The sequence below is a fragment of the Falco naumanni genome, chromosome 10 (assembly GCF_017639655.2).
Source record: "Falco naumanni isolate bFalNau1 chromosome 10, bFalNau1.pat, whole genome shotgun sequence".
Classification (NCBI taxonomy): Eukaryota; Metazoa; Chordata; class Aves; order Falconiformes; family Falconidae; genus Falco; species Falco naumanni.
In genome coordinates, this window is record NC_054063.1 from 27,166,415 (window position 1) to 27,188,963 (window position 22,549).

The 22,549-nt window shown below is 50.0% G+C and overlaps 1 protein-coding gene across 4 annotated transcripts in view; it reads left to right on the forward strand.

The window, feature by feature from the left end:
* Positions 1–22,549, forward strand: part of PMEPA1 (prostate transmembrane protein, androgen induced 1) — a 52,384-nt gene that overhangs the window by 5,396 nt on the left and 24,439 nt on the right. For 2 of the 4 annotated variants that reach the window (XM_040609220.1, XM_040609221.1), the window contains exon 2: positions 11,352–11,390. The exons of 1 other annotated variant lie outside the window; for it this stretch is intronic. In XM_040609220.1, the coding sequence (XP_040465154.1) occupies positions 11,352–11,390 (39 nt within the window). Of the gene's footprint in view, positions 1–11,351; positions 11,391–20,953; positions 21,044–22,549 lie in introns of those variants that run through there. One more of the 4 variants, XM_040609223.1, reaches the window with a different exon arrangement.

A 22,549-nucleotide genomic window follows, 5' to 3' on the forward strand; every position in this document is an offset into this window, starting at 1 on the left:
GAGGTACAAGGGCCACTTTGCTGCAATTAAGTGGAAACTTGGTTCACACCATGAGCACACTCCCAGACGTCCATAAAGCAAAGGATTCATTAGTGTCGACGGGGATGTTTTATGCAGTGTTCTTCCTGTCTGTGTGGCTAAATTGCCAGGTGATTATTTTATAATTATTTTTTGGGTGGCAGAAGGTAGGTCATTTGGGCAGATCCCAGGTGAGGAAACACATCAGAGACCTGCTCTGGCTGCAAGCAGAACAGCCGAGTCCGGCCCCGAAGTGGAACAGGGAGAATTTCGGCACAAGGCTCCCCTCTGTGAGAGCAGGATCTGACCCATCATCTCCATTGCTCAGAGCTGATTATGTGGGCTCTTGCATTGCTGCTTCCTTGCTGCATTAAACGTAATAGTGCTCTTAGCTCCTTGAGGAGCGATGCACGAGTTGCAGGGTGTAGTGGAACAGCAGTGCCGGCGTTGAGCACGGTGCTGCTGTGGCAGGAACCAGCACCTGAGCTGCTGGTGCTCACAGGGTGAGCCCATATACATACACACCCCCAAGAGCTGACAAGTTTTCAGTGCTTGAAAAAGTATCGGGGTGCCGTCTGTGTGTGTGTACAGGCAGTAACACATTTGTGAAAGTGAACTGATTTAATAATACAAGTAAGTAGTTCAGAACAAACTGGTCAATGAAGTAGTTGGTAACCAGAGAAAGGAGTTGTGGGCTTTTGGCTTTTTGTTTGTTTGGTTTTTTTTAAAGCAGATAAATTTCAGCTGTAGGAGTTTATCATCCAAATCAGAGGATTTGGGGAGCTATTGAGAGTAAAGAGAGCTTTGATGATTTGGCAAGGAATACAGCTTCTAAGGCAGCACTTTGATCTGCATTTTAAATGCTTCTTTGTAATGACAGTTTCACAATTTCTTTTCTCATTTCAAGTCAGTTTTGCAGAGGTATGTTTTGAGAGAAAATAGTAACAGCACACATTATTCCTGTTGGCTTCGGAGCCAGCTAGAACTTGTAGTTCATCCCAGATCTTTTGGCTACTACAGTAAATCTATGATTACACCAGAAAGGAAATTAGTAGAGATGTTAAATATTATCAAAGCTTTGCAAATCTTTTGATATACCTCCAGTGTGAAACCTAAACTTGCATTGGCGTTTTTGCTGTGGTGTGTTGTACAGTATTTATCTAAGCATCCACCTCATCTTGCAGGTTCCCGATTTAGTTTTTTTTACCTTCTAAAGGACATGTTACTCTTTAGCACATGCATCCTTTTAGTCTTGCGTTGCACCTGAAGACCTTGATTCTAGTGACTCAAGCTTTCTAAAGACAACCCGGAGCTGCTGTAGTGGTGCTACTGAGAACCTTTTTCTTCCCCTTCTACCTACAGTTTATCTACATCCTTAGATAAACTCTCACTGGAGGGAGAAGGTTGTTGTTGTTGTCTACGTATTTTTATAAAAGAGAGCTTGTTTCATTAAGTTATGTAGTATGGGTAGAGTAGGAGAGAGGGTAGGAATTGGGAATGTTTATTAAGGTTTTCATTTAAATCTTGCATAGCATCTTTCATTCTTGTAGCCAGTTTGGGGTGGGGTTTATACCTCTCCTGGGAAATCAGCAGCCTTAAGGGGGGAGGACAAGTTTTCCCAAATTGATTTGGAGTTGTGTGGTAGCATTTCTGGTGCTGGTTTTGGACTCTCCTGAGCTGTGACGCTAAGCTGTACCAGGCTGGCAGCTCTCTGCTGGTGGAACCAAGGTCAGCTGGTGTGTAGAAGAGGGCACACATTTCATTTGCAAACTAAATTAGCCCATGAAGTTGGGTCTTCAGTAACATGTAAAGGGTAGCATCACTGGAAGGCCTTAGACAAATAGCATCCTGTATATATTTCTTACATCCTTTTCCAAACTGTCAGTGACTTCATTCAGTTGGACGTTTTCCTTGTTATTCTGCATATCTCTCTAGTACAGGATGCTGGTTTGGAGCATGTATGACTGCATGGCCCTGAGACTTGTACATTCAGCCATCACGCTCAGAGATGCTACAGCCAGTGCACTGGTGTGTATTGCAGGCTCAAGTTGGCACCACGTCCACCATCACCTTCGGATTTTTTTGAATTAATGCTACTTTTTCACTGCATACAGCAAGTTAGCATGGCTGATGTCATAATTAGTACAGTAACCCCTTTTTTCTCCAAGTAGTCATACTTCCACTTTCTCCCTGATGCAAGGCTAGGCTTATGCTCTGTCTAGAAGAGGGTGTGTTTTTCTCTGTGTGGTGTGTGTTATTGTTGTCACAGGCTGTGGGGTAACGTAAAGGTACCTTGCACGTCTTTTGAAACTGGCCTCACAGGTTGTCAGTGTTGGTGGATATCCATAGTGCTTTCAAATGGTTCACACATTTGTGCTCAATGTGTTCAGTCTCACATGTATCTTTAATAAAATGCCTCAGACTGACTAATTTTTCACTTGCAGTATGTATTTGAAAATGTGCATTTAGAAAGACGGGTGCTTTTGCATTTGGTAGTTCTCTCATCCGTTCATGAGACCCTGGTCATGGCCGCAGTGCTGAGGAATTGTGCTGGCGTGAGGTTTGTGCTCTTCAGCAGGTGCAACAGGATTTCCCACATTTGCAAACTTGGCCCAAGCAACCCAGCAAAGCAGAATTTAGCCTTGGAGGATGAAAGCTGATTAACCCCTGGGCTTGGAGCATACCGAGAATGAAAAGACGTACTTGCACAAAAATCAATACTACTTTTCGAGAATATATGCAGGACGTGGTTTGGGGATTTTTTTCCATCTCTTCATTCTGTCCAATATGTTAAGTAGCTGGTTTGTTACTCTAACCCCCTACAAATGATTGTCAGTAATAATTCTGTAAAACTATGAATCAACTCTGCATGACTTTGTGCAAATAGACTGAGTAATTTCTTTGTTCTTTTCTTCTTACTTTGTAATTGGAGTCTGTAAAAGCCCAAAGGTTTGGTCTTGTGGAAAGCATGATTCATTTATTGGTGTCTGTGCCGACTAGTTATCTTTCAGTAATTCCAGAGTGCTGCTACAAGCCAAGAGTGATTCATACATGGCTAAGTGCACAAACAAATGGGGTCATGGCCATCTGCAGAAACTTTTCTAACCTATTTATGGTATCAGAGAAAGAAGTGGGTGTATTAAGGATGATGGAATAGGTGTCAATTACATTAGTGAATATAACCGGTTAAGTAACGCTAACCATTACTCAAAACCACATGTGCTCATTGCTAAAGATCAGTAGGTCCTATTTAAATGTTAACATAGGTCTGATATGAGAGATGGATTGAGTGCCCAGCTTGTCTCCTGAGGAGCTCACCACCATAACTGCTATGGTAGTCTCTTCCACCTTCCTTGAGATTTAGACGTTAACTTGCACTGTGAATGTTTGTAGTAACAAAGTCTGGCTCTTTGCTGTTGCAGACCTCAGTCGTTATATGCTTTATGTGCAGAATTTGGGCTAATACTAATTAAGGTGCTGTTGATGATCAGGGGTAGGGTTTCTTATTTGCACACCAGGCAAAATGGCAGCACATCATCTTAGTAGAGACAGCGGTGGTCAGGCGAGTTGGTTTTCCTTCCAAATGCATTTTCAGTGCTTTAAAATCTCAGAGGGAAGACAACCTGCATCTTACGAGGTAGATTTCCTCTACTTTCATCCCATTTCACTAATTGAGAGAATTAGTTTTCCTCTTTGTCACTCTGATAACAAAACAGCACTGGCTGCAGCCACGTCGGAATTGCTTTGTTCGGATTTTAGTCTTTTGCTTTGGGGGAGGCAGTTTGCTCCTGCTGTGCTCGCAAGTAGGGGAGCTGGTCCCCAGGGCTGGCACTTGGGTACCTGAGTTGGTCACGAGGAGGAGGGGGTTTGAGACTAGCAGCAGAAAATAGCAGGGGCAAGAAGCACTCCTGGGGTGTATGGATGAGGGCAGGGGGTGGGCTCGCTCCCGGCCACTTTCTGCCAGTGCCTGCCCGCTCCTCAGTCTTGCGCACTGCAGCTGGCTTTGCACCTGAGACAGGTGTATCCAACAAGATCTTGCGCTTGCAGAGCGCATGGTGGTCTCATGGTGCTTTAGAAACATCCCGTGTCTGCAGGATGGATGAAGGTTCCTGCAAAGGCAAGCTGGAGGCACGGGTGGGCCGGTGCCACGAGGTTCAGGAGCGGGCATGGCCCCATCTCCCCAAGCCCTGCGAGACCCCTGCGGTCACCACTCGGTTCCGTTGGATTTCTGAGGGCTTGACTGGAGCAGAGTTCATGGACTTACGTTTCTGTAAATCGAACTTAAGCATCAGTGCTGGCTAAAAATATGGAAGAATTTGGCAACATGTCATTGTTGTCCTTGTACCGGTGTTTTGAATGCTGTGACCGTTTGTGCTGCACCCGCACTGCATGTGCTCTCGTGGAGGCGGACGGGGCTCTGGCCGACACACCGAGCGTGCTGTGGAGGGGGAAGTGACCCAGACTTTTGCCCAAAGGACTGATGAGCCTTTCCTGATGTCTGAACAGCTTTCTTCTTCTGCCCTTGCTTTATTTAAGTCAACAGATTGTGTAAGCCACATGCTGGATTTACCTGCAGGGCAAGTGGGAAGGAAGCAGTGCCATTTGGATGAATTCCCAAAAGACGTCTAACCGCTGAGCGTTAAGACTAACATTTCCAAGCCCGAGTCCCTACAGCCATCCTCCTGGATCTGCTTGCCGCCTCCTCCGTCCGTGTGCAACGCACCTGTGGCCTCGGCTGCCAAGGACGAGTCCCGGGGAAGCTGCCCGCTGCAGCCTTTCGCCGGTGGGTTTGCTGCAGGTTGGGCTCCGTGCTGAGTGAGCTGGGAAATTTTCCCCCTTAGTGTTTTTTGGTTTAATACTACGATTGATGTTATTTCTTATAAAAACAAAAATCGCCCCCTGCCAAGCTAAGCTGTGACCTGAGCCTCCCTCACCTTCCCATGCTGTGTTTTCCACGGTGCTGAGGATACTGGCTGGCTGTTTGCACCGCAGGGATGAAACCCATGGCTCAGCAGCTTGAATGACCCAGGCTTGGGCTTGTTCTGGGTGCACGCTCCAGACCTGAAACCAGGCTGGATTTCCTTGTGCCCTCCACAGGTATCGGTGCAGTGAGACCCAGTTAGAGAGTTGGAGAGCATCAGTACTCCCTGCACTGGCTGTGCTGCATGGGCTGAGCTTCGCTGAACCTCTGCTGCGTTCCTGGAGGAGCAGGTCCTGCTCTTTTTGTGTTTTTTTTCATTCTTTCCACCATTATCCCACCTTACCAAGGGTGGTCTCTTGGCTTCAGTAACTTTGAACAGCATATACAGACTATGCTGTTTAGCACTGAGCTCTGAAAGTCCGTTGGCCTGCTAGGTGCTGCCTTTAGGACACTTAAGGAACAACACGATTTACGGACACTTGCTTCACACAACTGAGCAAAATTATCTTAAATTGCAATGATTTCCCATATATTAAACAGGAATCTCACTTCTATTGTTACACTTATATTACTGTAATGGGACTTTGCTTGAATTGGAAAATGCATTTTTGAGTGCTATGTCTCCCTCTCCAGCGTGCTGACACACGCACGAGGTGTGTAACATTTAATGATACTGATTACTGGTGTGTGATGCAGTGAATGTTTTATATTTCTCTAGTGTGACTTATTCGTAGCAGTGTATACAAATTGTACCTTTTTCAACTTTTGCTGTGGATGCGGGTGATGGCTGTCCTGTCAACTGATGCGCCAGAGATGGGCTCAAGAGTAAGGAGAGGGGCAGAGGTCTCTGGTGGGAGTCCTGCATGCTCCGAGCGAGGCATGGAGCAAACTACGGGGTTACAAACGTGTTCTGTCTTGCCAATAGCTTTTAATCCTCATCATTCTCATGGGTTTTCTCGATAAAGACTTCTCAACAACCGCTGACTTGCCATCCAGGCCTGAATTGTAAGGAACAATAAACGTAATGGACAGCCTCAATTTAATAGATTCACTATGAGCTTTTTATTAGTGGAGCTCTTCTTTTTTTTTTTTTTTTTTTTTTTTAAATGACTGCATTTATTTAATTTAAGTTCAGAAAGTAGCTCTTTCAAATCTGAGGGAAGCATGCCTGAGTGGGCTCAGTTCAGCTAATTTGGTTATGCAGCAAGGAAAGGATCTGTCCTGCTGTGCAGCCTGCACAGTGCTGGCTGGTCTCGAGTGGGTTAACAGCTGCATGCAGATGTTCAGGAATTTCTCTTTTGACTTGACCATGGGGTTTTGCTGCTCTTCAGACCACAAGTGCACTCCAGTCACAGCAGGTTCATGGGTTAGGAGATGCTTTTCATCCTCTCCTGTTCTGTTTGCTCAGGAAGGGATCACGCTGTTATCTTGCAGCCATGCGTCTTCCTTGGTTACGCTTCTAGAGATTTGGAGACCCACATTAAGCATCTATTAAATTAAGCAAAATGGCCATTGGAAAGCTACATTTCAAGTGGAAGAAATGCTTTATGTAATGTAAGGATATGTGAGGGGACCTAAATACAGGCTTAAATTGGCTGTTACGAAAATAGGTATAATTGGGTTTTTGCACAGTGATTTTACGGCTTCTGAGTTTAATGTCATGACGACATCCCGCATCCAGTCCTTGAGCAGACGAGGAGATGGGGGTTGAGAAGCCTGAGTAATGGGACTTGTTCTAGGAACAGTCCTGCGCTCCTTTGCAAAATTGGACATACCTGTCATACGCTGAGGCTCTGCTTTGTTTGAAAGTTGTCTAGAGCTGTGGTTTCCTCTGGCCTGTGTTTGCCCTTGAGTCTCCCTACAGCACTCAGCCACCCGCTGTCGGGGCTAGGCAGGCGAAGGGGTGTCTCTGGCTGTGGTTGTAACTACCTGCAGCTGAAAAATGCAAAACTCTTGCAGCTGTACCCTCCTAACTGTGCACATGCCAAGAGCTGCAGCTTTGTTTTCCAGCCTGATCTATGCAGTTAAAGTCGTTGGGTAATTTAGTAGCATTCTGTAGGCTTGGTGTGAGGGCAACTGCTTTGCTCCCTGCCTTGGGCAAGGCTGGAGAGGGTTTCCCTCCGAACCCGAGGCTCCCCCAGTCACGGCTGGGGCCAGGTGATGCTGTGGGGCTGTCAGCCGGCTGTTCTGGGACCGGGAGCCTGAGGAAGTGGAGGATACCACATTTTGACCTTGCATCCTCATATTAATCCAGATAGTCTTTCCTGTTTCTATATTTAAAGCCTTTCCATTCTTCTGTCTAGAGAGACAGAGCGTCAGCTCTCTTGGGTAAAGACTGACCCATCCCCTTTTGGAAAGCTGGTCCCCAAGTAGCTTTTCTCCATAGAAAACAAGGCTTGTCTGAATGTTGTTGGCAGGAATTGGAAGAATGATTTTTTTGTTTGATGTATCTTCAACCAGTTAGCATTAGAGCTGTTCTTTCTAGCTAAAGGTCTTGCAAGGGTGAAGAAACTCCATTGCTTTCCTGAGAGTGTCTTAGCCAACACATGGGAGAAAAGCCTGGCACTGTGAGACAGGGTAGAAAAAGCTGAGATAGGATTTGCTGCTTCTTTGAAACTGTCCCTTTTTAATTGTCCAAACAGCATTTCAAAGAAAATCTCTGCTCTTCTCTATCTCCTTCCAGCATTATAATTCTATATAATCACTTTTCTTTCTCAAAAAGAATAGGGCGTGATTTATTTTTTTTTGCAGAAGGAGGAAGGGATACATTCCAGATGTTGCTGGGATACACTTTTTGCCTCTGTTTAATGTTTAGTGGCTTTCAGTAAATAGGCTGTGAGAGGTGGGGCTGATGGTTTTATTCCAGGACGAATCATCTACAATAAATCCCATCTGCTGACGGGGGAGCGTATCTTGGGTGTCAGGAACTGATCATGTCTTTCCTGCCTTGAAGAAAGGCAGCAAAAGCTGAGGCTGGCCCGAGTGCTCCTTTAGGGTCCTTGCCCTTGGTCCTTTGGGGTGTTTGCCCCCACCTCGCTGCTGAGCTGTGGGTGAGAAACACCGTGCGGGGTCCAGTCCCCTGCCCGTGCGGGAATGGGCGCTTCTGCTCTAGTGACTCGCTGCATTTTCGGGAGCAGCTCCGACCTGCAGGCAGCCCTGGGCAGGCAAGGGCTGCCACGTCCTGCGTGCTGTTCCGCGTGGGATGCCCAGCTCAGCGGGACTCTTCTGTCTGTGCTGCCAGCAAGCTGGGCTTTCTGGTGCTGGTGTTGCAGCCCAGCAAAGAGCATCCAGGTGCCCTGCACCACTGTGTGAGGCTGGGCCCAGGAACTGGCCTCTGGTTACAGGCAGTCCTCTTCCCTCCTCCCACGGCTAAGACTTGTTGTTTCAGTGCATGCAATGCTTCTACCTGCTTTTGGAGCTTTCTTTCACACTAAGCCAAAAATAATTTTCCAGCATGTGTTGCACACAGGCATCGTGGGACAGCGTGGCAGCTCCATTCCCTGTTTCATGTTTTCACCTGTTTAGACTAAGTACATCTTTGTTTTGTTGGCAGCCTGTTGCGTTGCACAAACAGTGTAAGACAAAACCACTAGCAGGTGTTGGTCCAGCCAGTATAATTACTGGTTCCTTGCTGCTGCTGGTAGGCAGACAGCGTGAGCCGCCCTTCGCGTGGAGTCTTCTGGCAGGGCTGTGGCTGCAGGAGTGCTCGGGGCGCTGATCCACAGGGAGTGTGTGCCGACTGCTCAGCCACTCCTGCATCTCTTCCTGGCTGCCGATTGCATAAAAAAAATAAAAATGTATACATCTGTGGAGGAAGGAGGGAGAGCTGAGTGTGGCTCTGGTCAAGTTAAAGCACTGACTTTTAAGTGCAAATTCTCATTTACATTTAAAAAGATGGCAAAATGCATGGCTGAACCAAAAAGGCCAAACATGAACAGTTGAGAGCCAGGCAAGCTCAGAGAGAGGCGAGAAGCAGCGTCCTAAAATCCTGCAGGACTTGAGAGGGTTCAGGCTGGCTTCTCCCACACATCCCGGGCTGTTGGCAGAGCCGGGGGAGCTGCCATGTGCCCAGCGTGCCGGGGCATGGCCGTGCTGCGGGGCTGCCGGTGCGGCACGGCGGCTCCTTTCCACCCTTTTGGAAATTTAACCGGAGAACAGCTGATCCTGATCTGGCCAGCTGCAGGCACAGGGGCTCTTTTTCTCAACACCTGACTTCCCTTCGGACTCCCATACCTTTTGGGCCTCCCAGGCCTTTTTGGCCTCTTGCTGTTGTTGCAGCTTCTACTTTTCCTTTGGCCCTGCACCCATTTTCAGCCTCGACTTTTTCTCAGCCTCTAGTTTTCCCTTTTTGGCCTCCCATGCCGTTCTGCTCTCCTACCTGGTTTTCACCTCCATTTTCCTCACCCTCCGATTTTCCCTTGGCCTCCCACCCTTTTTTGGCCTCCACTTTTTCTCAGCCTCTACCTTTCCCTTGGCCTCTCACCCCTTTTGGGGTTCCCACCCCTTTTCGACCTCCACTTTTCCTTAGCTCCTACTTCAGCCTCTCACTCCTTTAGGGCCTTGCACACCATTTTGCCCCCCACCTGTTTTCAGCCTCCACTTTTCCCCAGCCTCTATTTTTCCTTTGCCCCCCCACTCCATTTTGGCCCCTTACCCCTTTTCTGCCACCAGTATTCGGCAGCCTCTACTTTTCCCATGGCCTCCCAGCTCTTTCTTGCCTCCCACCCCTTTTTGCCCCCCTACCCATTGTGAACCTCCCACCCCCTTTCAGCCCCCGCTTTTTCTCAGCCTCTCCTTTTCCCTTGGCCTCCCACCCCTCTCTCCACCTCCACTCTTCTTTTAGGCCTTTCATTCCTTTTTTCCACCCCTCTCTGGGCTCTGTGCAGGATCTGACCAAGAGGAGGAAGAGGAGGAGGAGAGGGGGGGTCACCATGCGTTGCTGCTTGTTGGTGTTTGGCTGGGCCCTTGGTGTTTGGCTGCCATTCCTTTCCCGTGGGATTGGTGCTGGTGCCACCTGCGGCAGGGATGCGCGGGATGCTCTGGGTTGCAGGTGGCGCCGCACGTCATGGTCACTGTGAGTGCCTCCCACACGCACGGCATTGATTTGTGATACATCTGAACTTTTCCTCTAAACCAGCCCGACTAAAAATCAGAGAGCTGATGCCGCGCCGGCGGATCCTGGGTTATTTAGCTGCTGCAGTAATTTACAGCGACTCGCTGACCCCTTCGTCTTTTCCTGGGGTGAAAAAGTTGCTTATCGCTGTTCTCTTGGGTGCATGGGAAATAACTTCTTAAAGCTTTGTCGGGGAGTGAGGAGCCCCCCAGCCTGCTCACCCGCGGCGTGCGTGGGCGCCCGAGGTGAGGCAGCCTGGGCTGGCCGTGCGTGCAGCTGGGAGCCTCCCTTGGTCTCCAGTTAAAGGCCACTTTTACAGGCCAGTAGGAGGCCTTTGGCATCAGACTGTGGCAGGTACTAATTAGTACCAATTAACCATTATCAGTGACAGACAGCTCTTAAGGGCTTCATAAAAACATCCAGTACGTGGGTTGTCCCTGCAGAATCCCCGGCAGGGCTGCAGTGTGCTCACCCCTCTGACAGTGCCGGGCGGCGCGTCAGGTGCCCAGCTTGGGCCGGGGTGGTTGGGGGTCCCTGTCCCATCAGCCCGTCAGTTCTGCAGAGAGTCGCGCACAGCTCGCTGACAGGCGAGAGGGAGGTCACGAGCTGTCTTTTAATCCAAACTCTTTGCTGCTTTGAAAATCCGGCTACTGGGCATTGCATCTGGGGTTTTGTGTGAGGTGTTGCTGTGGGTCCTTCCTCTTCAGCACCCTGCAGCCCCTGCTCCCCGCTGGGGTGGGGTGTCAGGACTCCCACAGCTTTCGCTGCAGCTCAGTAGCCCTTGGGGCTCAGCTGCATGTGTTTGCAGGGGGGCAGCCCATGGCAAATAGCCTTTGAAACGTGCAGCACTGCCCGGGGCCACGGATGGGTGGTCTAGCAGCATTGGACGTGGCAGGAAGGCTTCTGGGGTGGGCTGAGCGATCCCCAAAACTTTGCAAACCTTTGTAAGGCTTCAGCATGTCATCAGGCGAGTTGGCCGCGAGTGCTGGAGGAGAGCGGACCCGAGGGAGCCCGTGCAGTGGCGTGGCCGGAGAGGAATGGGACCTCGTGCTGCAGCTTCTGGTGTGGGAGAAGCATGGGTTGTTACTGGGGGTCATGACACCCAGCTTGTAGTGCTTTTGGTACTCCTGGCTACTGTGGAGGTGGTGGGCTTGGGTGCAGGTGTCAACCACGGTTGGCTGTGGGGGAGCTCTTCAAAGAATGGGACCCCAGGAGGGGAGCTGGGGTGTGTGTTGCAGCCGGTTGGAGGTGGCTGCCATCACTGACGGATGCTTTCTGTTTTCTTTCAAATGTCTCCAGGCACTGAATGTTTAGGTCGCACCTTTCCAGGTAAACTGGGTAAGTGAAGTATTTCAAGAGTTGCCAAGATCTAATTATGAAGGCTGATTGCATGATTGCAGCTGCTGTACTATAAACACCCTGGTTACTCGCCTGACGGAACAGGTGGTACCTTGCCTTGCCCTGAGAGCAGCAGGTACCTGCTGTTCGGGGTGTGGACGGGGATGCAGCAGTGTCTTCAGAGGCTGATTGTGCAAACCTGATATTTTCTGTCTATCAATAGCTGGCTGCACTGTGGTAGTCCTGGATGGAATATTTTTTCTTCTGCAGTTCAATGTAGAAACGGCTTCAAAAGCCGATGTCTTTTTAAGCATGAGCACTCTTCCTTTTGCTGTTACTCTGGGAAGCTAATGAGCAGCATTACATCAAGGAAAAAAAACTTTCACTGTATTTTGTGAAAGTAATTTGACAACCTGAATCTTTTTAAGACATGGCATGTTGGACTTCTGTCGAGTGTGGGGCTGCCGTGTTCAGAACAGACAAAACCAGATGTCGGGAGCCCCGTGGAACCAGGCTGCTGGATTTGAGCTGAACCTGTTTGCAAAAGAGCCTTTGCTGGTTTAAAAAGACACTGTTGTAATATTTATGGGTCTCTCAGTTTAGAATTGAGTTTATGAGAGTACCTCAAAAGTAAGGCGCCTTTGCTCAAATGTGGTGTCCCAAGCCTGCTGGGGGAGAACAGACTAAATAAAGTGTTAACAAGTGGTGAATAAACGATTTTAATAAATGGCTAATCAATTGTTACAGAGCCTGGGAAGTCAATAGAGTTTATGACCTTGGCTTATAACCATGCTCAGATCTTTAATGTGCTTGTAATGCCTACAAATCATTCATTAGGCTTTTATCAAGCATCTATTAGTGAAAGTCATAATCTAAAACAAGACAAAAAAAGAATTATTTCGGTTGTTTTATTTGAAGCCTGATGGCAGAATTTGGTTGCACAGTACCATAGTCCTTGCTTATGCAAAACAGCCATGAGACACCACCAGTCCCACCAGCAGCGTTCTGTGGTGCAGACATCAGGCAGCGGAACAGCAGGAGCCCCAGGCTGAGAGCAGCCTGTGGATGCAGGGCAGATGCAGCCCGGGTGCTGGGACACTCACACCAGTCTGTAGGGAAACTGTCCTGCAGCAGTCAGTGATTTTTTTGTATTTATTTTATATTAATGCCTTAAACAACAGATTTCAGCAGATAAGCTGGGCGGATGGAGAGAGCACCAGTGTCATGCTGCTCTGAGCAGCGTAGCTCGGGGTGTTTTCACTCTAGCAAAAGGTGTTTGCTGTTGCTTGACTGTTGTAAAACTTGCACCCATTTTCTTGTCCTGTGATTTAGGAAAGCGTGTGAGTGGGGATGTGCTCTTGTTGTGCTGCTCTTCCTGCTTTCCCTGGTCTTCCCTGCCTCATTTTGTGTGTATGTTTGTGCCTCAGGGAGGGAGGCAAAGATGCATGTGAGAACATGCAGTTTTCTTAGAATATAAATAACATAAAATTAAATATATTGGGGTTTTGTTGTAGAGTTGTTCCCTGTAGTCTCCAGTTGCTTGCTCCTTTGCTGAACTCCCTTACTCTTTGAGGTTTTTAAATCTTACTAGATGGATACTATTTGGAGTATGGTGTAGCAACCTGTAGCGACCTTGCTGCTAGCTTACTGGTGCTCCCAGCGAGGGGCTGTCTTTGCAGACATCAGTGCTTGCCCAGAAAGTCTCCCCTGGCTTCTGAAAGCCACGGTCTGCCAGAGGGGGCTGCCTCTATCAGATGGCTTTTTGCCTCGCCTTTGTTGTCTGGATCCTTGCGTGCAGCCTCAGCCTGGGCCAGTATTGCCAGACATCGCCACCTCCACCACCCGCTTCCTCACGGAATGCCTGGGTGCTGCCTGCGAAGCCAGGACCCTTGGGGAGAGATGTCCCTGCCCATCCCTATGCTGCCTGGGCTGAAGTCCTGCACACAGGGATCAAAACACAAACCCTGGGCAGGGAGCACCATCCGAGACCACAGCAAGGCAGGTTTAGCTTTCATTGTGGTTTTGTTTTTTTTTTTCCTTGGGTTTTTAAACTGTTCCAGCATCTTCTAGGTAACTCCTAGATGTCTCTGGTGTGGATGCCAGACTCTTGAATATCTATAAATGACTTGTGGATCTCTCTTGCCTGCTGAGAGGGGATCGGTTTGGCTGAGCCACAGCCTCTGCCCAGAGCTGTGCACCAGGGCATGGTTAGGCACTGCTGTCCCCACGGGGAGCAAAAAGGCAGGCTGCGATTTCTGCCAGGTTTTGTGGTGGCTGCCCTGCTTTTTGCAGGGGGTGGCTGGGAATGAGTATGGAGGGTGAAGGGGAGATGCCCTCAGCAAGGAGCCACTCATCTGATGTAGGAGGAGTCCTTGAACTCTTTAAAATTTAAGGGCAGGGTAGAGGGTTTTCACAAAACAAAATTCATAAGGCAAAATACATAACTAGATGAAAATGCGTGGTCTGCTGATTTTGTAGAGGTCTGAGGGAATTCTGTTGGGGTGGACACAAAGACCTCCCCCATTTCCCAGAAGCTGGGTCAGGCTCTGTGTTCACTGCAGTGCTCCCCTGGGAAAATGCCCATGTGCATCGTTCTTTTATTTTTATGTTGTGGGCATTTTGTTATATTAGTCTAAATGGGTTTGTTTCCATAGCTGCATTCTGCTGATAAAATCCCAATGTAGGATCTCTCAGTCTCCCAGTGCCTGCGTACCAAAAATAAATCACATGCAGTTGTCAGAAGATGAGCTGCTGCCATGGCGGGTGCCAAGCTGCGAGGAAGTTCGGGCTCAACCTCGCTGAGACTGCAGGTGCATGGCATCTCGCCCTGGTGCCACCACGCAGCGTCCTGCTGCAGCTCCCAGCTCTGCAGGCAGCATTGGTGCCGGGGTGCTCTGGGGAAGGAGTTGCTGCAGGAGGGGTGATGTTTGGAAATGGGGTAAGAAGTGATGGAGGCAGGGGAGATGCAGCTCCCTGTCCCTCACCTGCTTTACAGATAGAAAGGTATGGATGAGGCAGGGTGTGTTGGTGAAGGATTGGTATCAAGTGGCTACCAAGATAACGTAACTCCTGGCTTGTTCTTAGTGCTGTGGTTTTGCCACCAGCTGCTAATACTTCTCCTCTCATCAGAAGAGAGTGGGCTTTTAATGGTGATATAAACTATCTCAGCTGCCAGGGCTGGTTTTGCTTGGCTTCAGGCTGTAACTCCACAGGTCCAGCCTGGGGGGTGGCACAAGGAAGGAGGATCCCCTGCAGCTGGCTGAGGTGGCTGCTGGTTGTGCCCAGGGTTTTGGGTCCCTGTGGAGTGATGCTGATGGCTGGGGTGGTACCACAGCAGTGCCACCAGCTTTGTACATGTGGGTCACTCTGATTTTGCTGTCTGTACAGCTGGGCTGGAGCACATCTAGCAGAAAACCTGGTTTCTAAGAGGTAGTTGTCTTTCCTTTGAAACTGATTATTTTTGTTTTGCCAGAAGTTCTGACCTACGGGTTGGTGTGTTTCGGTGTGGGACCAGCCCCGCTGCCTGCTGGTGCTGCTCCCGCTGTCCGCAGCGGCACAGGCAGGGCATGGCCAAGGGCATGGCCAAGGGCATGGCTGGGGCATGGGAGCACCCCCGGGGAAACCTTGTCCTGAGGGTGCACGGGGTGCATGGCGGGTGGCTGGCCGGGAGCGCTTCCCCTCGCTGCTCTGCCAGCGGTGTCCTTAAACCCCCGGCTGATCTCTCTCCTTTAATGCATCTTTTTAAGTACTGGGTAATAGTGTTTTCGTTCTGGCAGAAAGGAAGGAGAGCTTTTAATAGGTCTTTTGTTTTCTCTTCGTGCAGTTCCCTGGCAGTAACCTGCCATTAGCTCTAGCATTTATTTGGGGTATTTGCATTTTCATCTGTGGGGACCTACAAGGCTGAGAAACCAAGGGGCTCGTCCAGGGTCACTCAAGGAATACGTGGCAGAGCTGGGTTTTGGCTTCAACTTTTCTGACTGTTGAGCTGATCTATAGGCTTAGCGGAGAGGGAACGTCTTGGTTTGCCCCCTTTTAAGCAAGACAGACAGAGAAAGCAGAAAATAAAGGCTCCATGGAAGGAAGCATATTTTTTTTGCTGTCTCCTGTTAGCAAGCTTCATGGAGCTGGAATTGCAGGATGGCTGCATTTGGGAGTGTGAGGATACATGGAAGCAAAGGGAAAGCCAGGGCCAGTCATGCTGGAAATCCAATGAGCTCCTTCATCTGCACTGGGAGCTGCCCCAAGAGCCGTGGCTAACCCCAGCGCTGGCCAGGGAGGGTGGGCTGCCCGTGGCCTCCCTCCCTCAGCAGCCTGGTGCGTTTGGGGGGCGATGGCTGCAGCTGGGTTTGCATCGCTGCTCCCGTCCCGCAGCGCCTGTGTGCCTGCCTTGTCTGAGGCAGCCCCTCTGTGCCGGCAGCACAATACTCGCCTTCACTCGCCGTCAGACTGAAGGTCTAGACGCTCTCCCTGCCTTTTGTTATCAGGGTCACAGGTTAGGGAGCGTTCCCAGCTCCTTTTCCCTCCACTGGTCAGGAATCCTTTCTGGAATTGGGCACTCCCCTTGGGACTGCAGCAGAGCCTCCTGGAAGGAGTCACCCGACTCCCCAGATTTAAAATTATTGTGGCAGCTCCCAAAAAGAAATGTGCTTTTGAAATGCAGTCAGGATCACTGCCACTCCAGTTCTTGCAGGCACAGATGCTCAGCTGACACCAGCTAAATAGAAACCTTTTAGCCCTTGCCAGTAAGTCTAGAGCAAACTGCCAAAAAGCATCGAGGACCAAGATACAAAACGAAGTCAGGCCTGAGCAAAGTACTTAAAAATGAAGGATGGAACTGATGTGCTCTGTCTCTTGATTTTTTTTTTAGTACGTTAGATGCTTCAGTCTTGGGGTTTTGTTAAAATGCAACGGTGGAATTTTAAAGGTTTTCAGCAGATACAAAGCAAATAAGTCCCCTAGCAACAAAGGAAACGTTTTTTCCCTTAATGCAGACTTTTTTGACATGAAACATTTGTGAAATCCTCCCCCTCCCCCTTAAATCAAAGATAAGTTTTGCTGAAGGAGACATTTTTAATGGCTTTTAGACATATTCAGAGATGGGACTTGAACCCTTGATGTGCATCTGCTTGTTCCCCTGCTGCAGCCCACCCCGGCTGGCTGGGGGCTCCCGCCGCCTCACCCTCGCCAGGTCTGCAGGGTGCCTGCGTGCTGTGACCCCTTGCTGGGGGGGGTGGGGGGGGAATGGTGCAGTAAATAAGCTGGTAGCAAGTTTCATGCATGGTTTCTTCTTTTTTTTTTCTTTTTTACTTTTCTTTTTTTTTTTTTTTCTTCCAGGCAAGAAGGCTTAACAAAAAATTGGCAGGGTCATACGTTTATTATTGAATTAAAATCTGTTAAGTAACAACAGTGAGCCAAAACCTGAAATCGTTATTAGGCAGCGCTCTTGGTAAAGTGAAATGCTTCTGGATCTGGTTTGCTTCTGCATTTTGTGTGTGCATACGTAGTCTGTGTAAAGAATGAGTGTATGAAGCTCAAATAGAGCTTTTAAGTAGAGGTGACACTGGCGGCTCCTTCTCCGTGACTCCAAGGCCATTATGTGTCTGGCTCTGGCCAACGTGAATTGCAGAGGAAGTTCATGTAAACGCCATGGCTGATTTGACAGCCGCAGAACCGTGGCGGGTTCAAAGCCTGGATGCTGTTGAGCAGAAGCAGTGACGTTTTTCTATGCCTGGTGATTTATCTTTTTGCAGAGGGTAAGGAGGGACCAAGGGAGCCCGTTTTACACCCCAGTCCTGGCACCTGTGGTGCTGGGATGGGCAGGGGCTGTTGGGCAGTGGTGGCACTGTGGGCAGCACCAGCGTTTGGTGCTCCATATCTCACCGAGCTGCTGTGATTCTGGAGTCGCCAAAAGCCGTGACAACACAGGCACGCAGGGTGCCCACAGCTGAGCGTTCCTGGGACCTTGTTCTATCCTTATGGCAAAACCCATGAGTTATGGTCAGGTCAAGGCTTGAACTTCTTCCCTAGAGCTTTATTTGGTCTTGGATACTTCCACTCCCGGGTGAACATCACCGACTTGCACTGCCTGGAGGATGCAGGGGGGACGTGGACCATCGCACTGGTGGTGGTGGAGAGCCAGGTTAGCTGGGCTAACCTCTCCTAGGACAGTGGGGCTGCTGCAGAACTCTGCTGCCTGCATCTGTGGAGGGGCTGCGCTGCGGAGCCCAGTGGGTCGGGGGGGTGTGGGACACCCTTGGTGCCAGCTCTGCAGCCCCCAGAGGCAAACCTGCGCTTTTTGCCCTGTGGAAACCCTAGCGTGGCGTGGGGAGCAAAGCACACCTGTACGCACCGTGGCCACGGGAGCAATGTAGGGTTAATTCTGCAAACCCACAGTGCTCCGAATGATGCTGCTTGTATGGGGCGTGGGATGGAATAATGTTAAATTACACTCTCCATAAGGGAGGAAAAGCATCCAGCCCCATTCTTTACTGCTCATTTTAGTAATTTCTTCCAGATAACCTACACATCTGTGTCAGTGCAATTAAAGCAGAAATTCTGTCTAATGAACAGTTGTAGCCCTTGGGCTATTGCGGAATGAACAGTGAAGTTGGAAACAGTCTTATTAAAATAATAATTAAGAAACAAGGGTGGGGAGACAGAGGGAGGTGCAAACGAGGTGGTGGTGGGATGCTGTAGGGTGAGGAGTGGAGAGGAGCTGCAGTCAACCTGGTTTTGAACTTCCAGGGCTGACTCCACACTGTGCCCCCTGCCCCTGGGAGGGACTGGATGGTGCGGGTGGATCCGGGGCTGGGCACACCCTGGTCCCCCTCCCTCACCTGGGCATCTGATGCTGCCATGTCACAACAAAACAATCTTTAAGAGCCTGTCTTGCACTTTGTTGAACGTGGCTGTTTGTAGGGTGGCTGTAGGCCTGCGGGCGCTTGCTCTGTCGTGGGCAGCGTTCGCTCTCCTGTGAAGCCAGATCAGCTGTTTTGTGTATTTGGGTTTTTTGGAGATTTATGTTCTCCAAGGATAAAGCTCAGGAAGGGAGGAGAATTTTTCTTGTGTTAGACAGGATTACACCTGGTTTTGCTTTTTCCAGAAAACTCCTTTCTCAGTAAAAAACCCATGCTGTGCACACGCGCAGTTTGCTTTAACTTTCTGTCTTGCTCTCCCGAGTACAGTGACTGACCAGGCTGAACTGTGTCAGTGATGGAGGCCAGCTAGTTCTCTCATGTGAGATAGTTTATGCTTTTGCTTTTAAGTAAAAATGAAAAAAATCATTTTCATTATTAACCCTTGGAGTTATAATAGTGTCTCTCCACAAGTCATCACTTTATATCGATAAATCAATTAATACCTGGAGCTGGCTTTTTCGAACTTAATACACTGCTGTTTAGAAATGCATGTGCTGCAAAAAGCTAGTGACATCTCAGATTAACAAAATAAAAAAAAATAAGCAAATGCCATTTAAAAAAAAAAAGAGGCCAAACAAATCCCACTGGAATGATACATTGGAATGATTTTAGTGGGATTTATATCTATGAGCTGTGAGGTTTTTGTGGTTTTTGTCTTTTGAAATGGTTGTGAACCAGAGTGATTACTTATCATTTTCATTTTAACTCCATCTGACAAATCGTTTTAGATGGAGAAAGCAATACTGCATCTTTAAATGGCTACTCTGTCAGCGCATCTTGCAGGGCTTTAAATGCCCTTTGTTATCGCAGTCTAGACAGGACGCAGGCGGAATATTTGATATGTTATAAGGCAAAGATGTGACAAGGTTGAATTAATTTACTGGCTTATTTAGAACTGAATTTCAAAACATTTTTCCTTACAAACTTGACTTTCTCTATCCTATATATATTTTTTTCCGAAGTTAGTACAGTACGTTTCAACTGTTTAGACTGGGAGAGGAGACATTAGCTTACTGCAGCCTGCAGTACTTTAATTGCCCTTTTTATGACTGTCTAGACATCATGCAGATGCATGTTTGTGGTGAGAAGACATTTCCCCCTCTGGTTATACGATAGTCTGAAACCTCCACATTGCCTATCTCCTTACCCCCCTGTCTCGGAATGCGCTTTGCTTCCTCCATCTCCGAAAATCACTTTTTTTCCCCCGTTTTATTTTTTGAAGGGCGCTTCAGCCCCCGTGTTTCTGTTCTCTTCCCCCTGCATGTTGGCAAGCGCTGATGCTGTCGGGGGGCTGGAGGTATGTGGGGCAGGAGGCGGGCGGGGGGCTGCGTGCCCGGGGGTCCCCGGCCCGGGGGAGCGCAGACTTGCGGGCCGGGTTTAAGAATGAAAATATCAGCAAGGTTTGAATGGGTTCGGAGTTTTAGTTATGCAAATGAGATGCATTAATTAACCCCGTTGCTATAGCTACTGCTTTATTGTTAAATGCAGTGAAAAGGGGACAGGCGGTGTCCGTGGATAATCCGCCCCTCCGTGCCCCCCCCGCCCCCCCCCCCCCCCCCCAATCCCCGTCCCCCCGGAGCCGCCCTGCGGCCCGGTGCGGGGGCAGCTGCCGCGCTCCTCCCGCCGCCGCGCAGCCCCGGCCCGGGCCAGGAGCCGCCTCCGCGGGGCTGGCCCAGCTGGGGGGCTCTGCCCCCGGCCGCCCCTTCCCCGGGCCGCCCCCGGCCCCATTGTGGGCGCTGACCCGGGGGGCGGCTCTGCGCCTCCGCCCCGCGCCATCAATCTGCCGTCGCGGGGCTGCGTGGGGACGGGACGGGGTGCGGGGCACGATGGGGCGGGCGGGAGGGGCCGCAGATGGGCCAGGGGACGGGGATTGGGGGGGTGGGGGTGGGAACTCGGCGCCGTGCTGCGCTCCGAACCCGACAGTGCTGAGCCAGGGCAGCCGGGCGGGGCGCGGGGCCGCTGGCCTGGTGCGGGCATGGACGCGCACTACCGCAAAACCGCCGCAAAACTACCGCAACACGGTGCCTTCCCGGCGACCTGCTGTGGGAGTCAGACCTTCCTCAGGCTGTTGCTGCAGCTGAGGTGCAAGTACATTTATTGCTTCTGCTTTTGTCAGATTTGGGGCGTTTTTACTCACCTCCCCCATTCGCTCTGCTGTGTGCGCGTGTATAAATATAAATATTTTTTTTCACGTCTCTGTGTGAGCACGCACATGCACTCACTCCCATCTGGTGGTGCTCGGACCGGGGCAAGAACTGAACTGGAATATTGCAGTGACCAAACACGGTGTGTGTGTCTGCATTTGCATGCGTTTTGCATATTTGTTTCTGCAATGCATAATTATCTCCGTAACTTAAGACTGTCCTCGTTCCATGGGTGTAATCTGTCTTGTGAAAGGTCGCTCCTTTTGTAAGCAAAAGCTGCGAAATCATACGGATGATAACGGCACTTAAGAATAGGCGGAGGAGGGAGAGGTGTCCTGCTGATGGGCCCTGGGCAGGGCTGAGGAAATCCGGTGGCAGTTACAGCCCCGTCGGTGACCTGTGTGGCTTTGGCCAACTTGCTTAACCTGTGTTTCGACACCCGTCTGCAAGTGGGTGTTGTGTCCGGGCAGCCCCTGGTGCTGCTGCCTGGAGCACGTGGCCCGGAGACCGCGGGGGAGCTGCAGCGCCGTGGCCTGGGGCTGGGGGCACGGCTGGGTCCCCCCGCATCCCTCCCAGATTGCAAGGAGAGTTGGTAAGCGAGGTGGTGTGTGGGGAGCCACGTATTGATTCACACAGGAAAAATGCCAGAGGAGCAGAGGTTCCCCAGTCACGGCTTGTGACGTTTAGTGGCTTCGCTGTGCTGCTGCCACATCCCGGCACTGGGTGTGAGTCCGTGGGTGTCGTGCTTGGGGCAAGGTGGCATGGGCACTGCTGCTTGTCCCTGTGTCCCTCTCCGGGTGCTGCTGCTGGAGCGCGGGTCCCGCAGGACTTGCTGGGCGCTATGCCAGGGTTTGGGTGCTGGCACTGGGGCACCTGAGCCGCAGCTGGCTCTGGCGGGGCTGTGGCTCACCACGCTGGGAATTGGCTGATGGATGGTTTTCCCATGAATATGTGGAAATGGAAACTTTCTAGACAGCCAGGGTGGAGGGAAGTGGAAAGGGAGGACACTGGGCAGGGAGACCTGGTAGAACTCGGTATATACTGTGTTCAGCTGGGAGAGACTGTGGCCTGTGCCGATGACAGCCATAGACCTCCATCCCCGTGCCACTGTGCCAGCACCGCTGACTGTTTCACAGTGGGGTGTCCCACGCAGGGCGGGAGAACTTGTGCCATCTCACTGCTTTGCAAGCGAGGAGGATGCTTTGCTGCTGCCTTCCTCTCTGTGTGCACAACAAATGCAGCGTATGGGATCCTTGTGACCTGCAGAATTGAAGTTGCCTTGTTCTGATGGGCCTGGTGACTAATGAAACACATATTCCTTAGTGCCTCCGCAGCAGCAGGAGGGGGGAGCAGGTACAGCAGGGTGGGCAGGTCGGTGGTGTGCACCAGGTGACGCGGTGCGGGTGGCTGTGGCTGACTGTGAAGCTGCAGGTGCCCTGTCGGTGCGAGGCAGCTCCGTTGCAGTGGGAGACAGGGCTCAGACAGCGCTGGATTCGGAAACCCAATCCCTGTAATTGCTGTTAGCTTTCTGGAGAGGTGGCAAAGCCCTCCCTGGATGGAGCACTTGCTCTCCTTGGAGCGTCCGCAACTGGCAATTTGTCTGTCGAAACAGATGTGGGCAGCGACAAACATCTATTTCTATAACTAGAAACAAATTTGGTAATTGCCTCTTTCAACAGGACTTGCTCAAGCAGGAAATGAAATTCCTAAATGGCAGTTAGCAAAAGTATTTATAGCTAAGTTCATAAATGAGATGTGCTTTCCTTTGTCATGAGTTTCTGCTGGGTGGAAGGAAAAAAAACAACCTCTACAGTAGCAAGCCACATATTGATCAGGAGTGTTTCCAGGGTATACGAAAATACTTACTTATTAATGTGCTTATTTTTACTAGCTGTAGAAATACCCCTGACAAACAAAACCTCTTTGGTCTTTCCGGGTCGGCTGGCAGGGTTTGATCTGGATAGTGTGTACGGTGTTTTTTCACTCGCTTTTTTCTAAATTTTTTTTCTTGCTCATGCTATTTACGATTGCAAATGGTAAACTCTTGCTCCTGTGTCCCTCTCTGGATGCTTGTGTTCCAGGTGGCAGGTGACGTGCT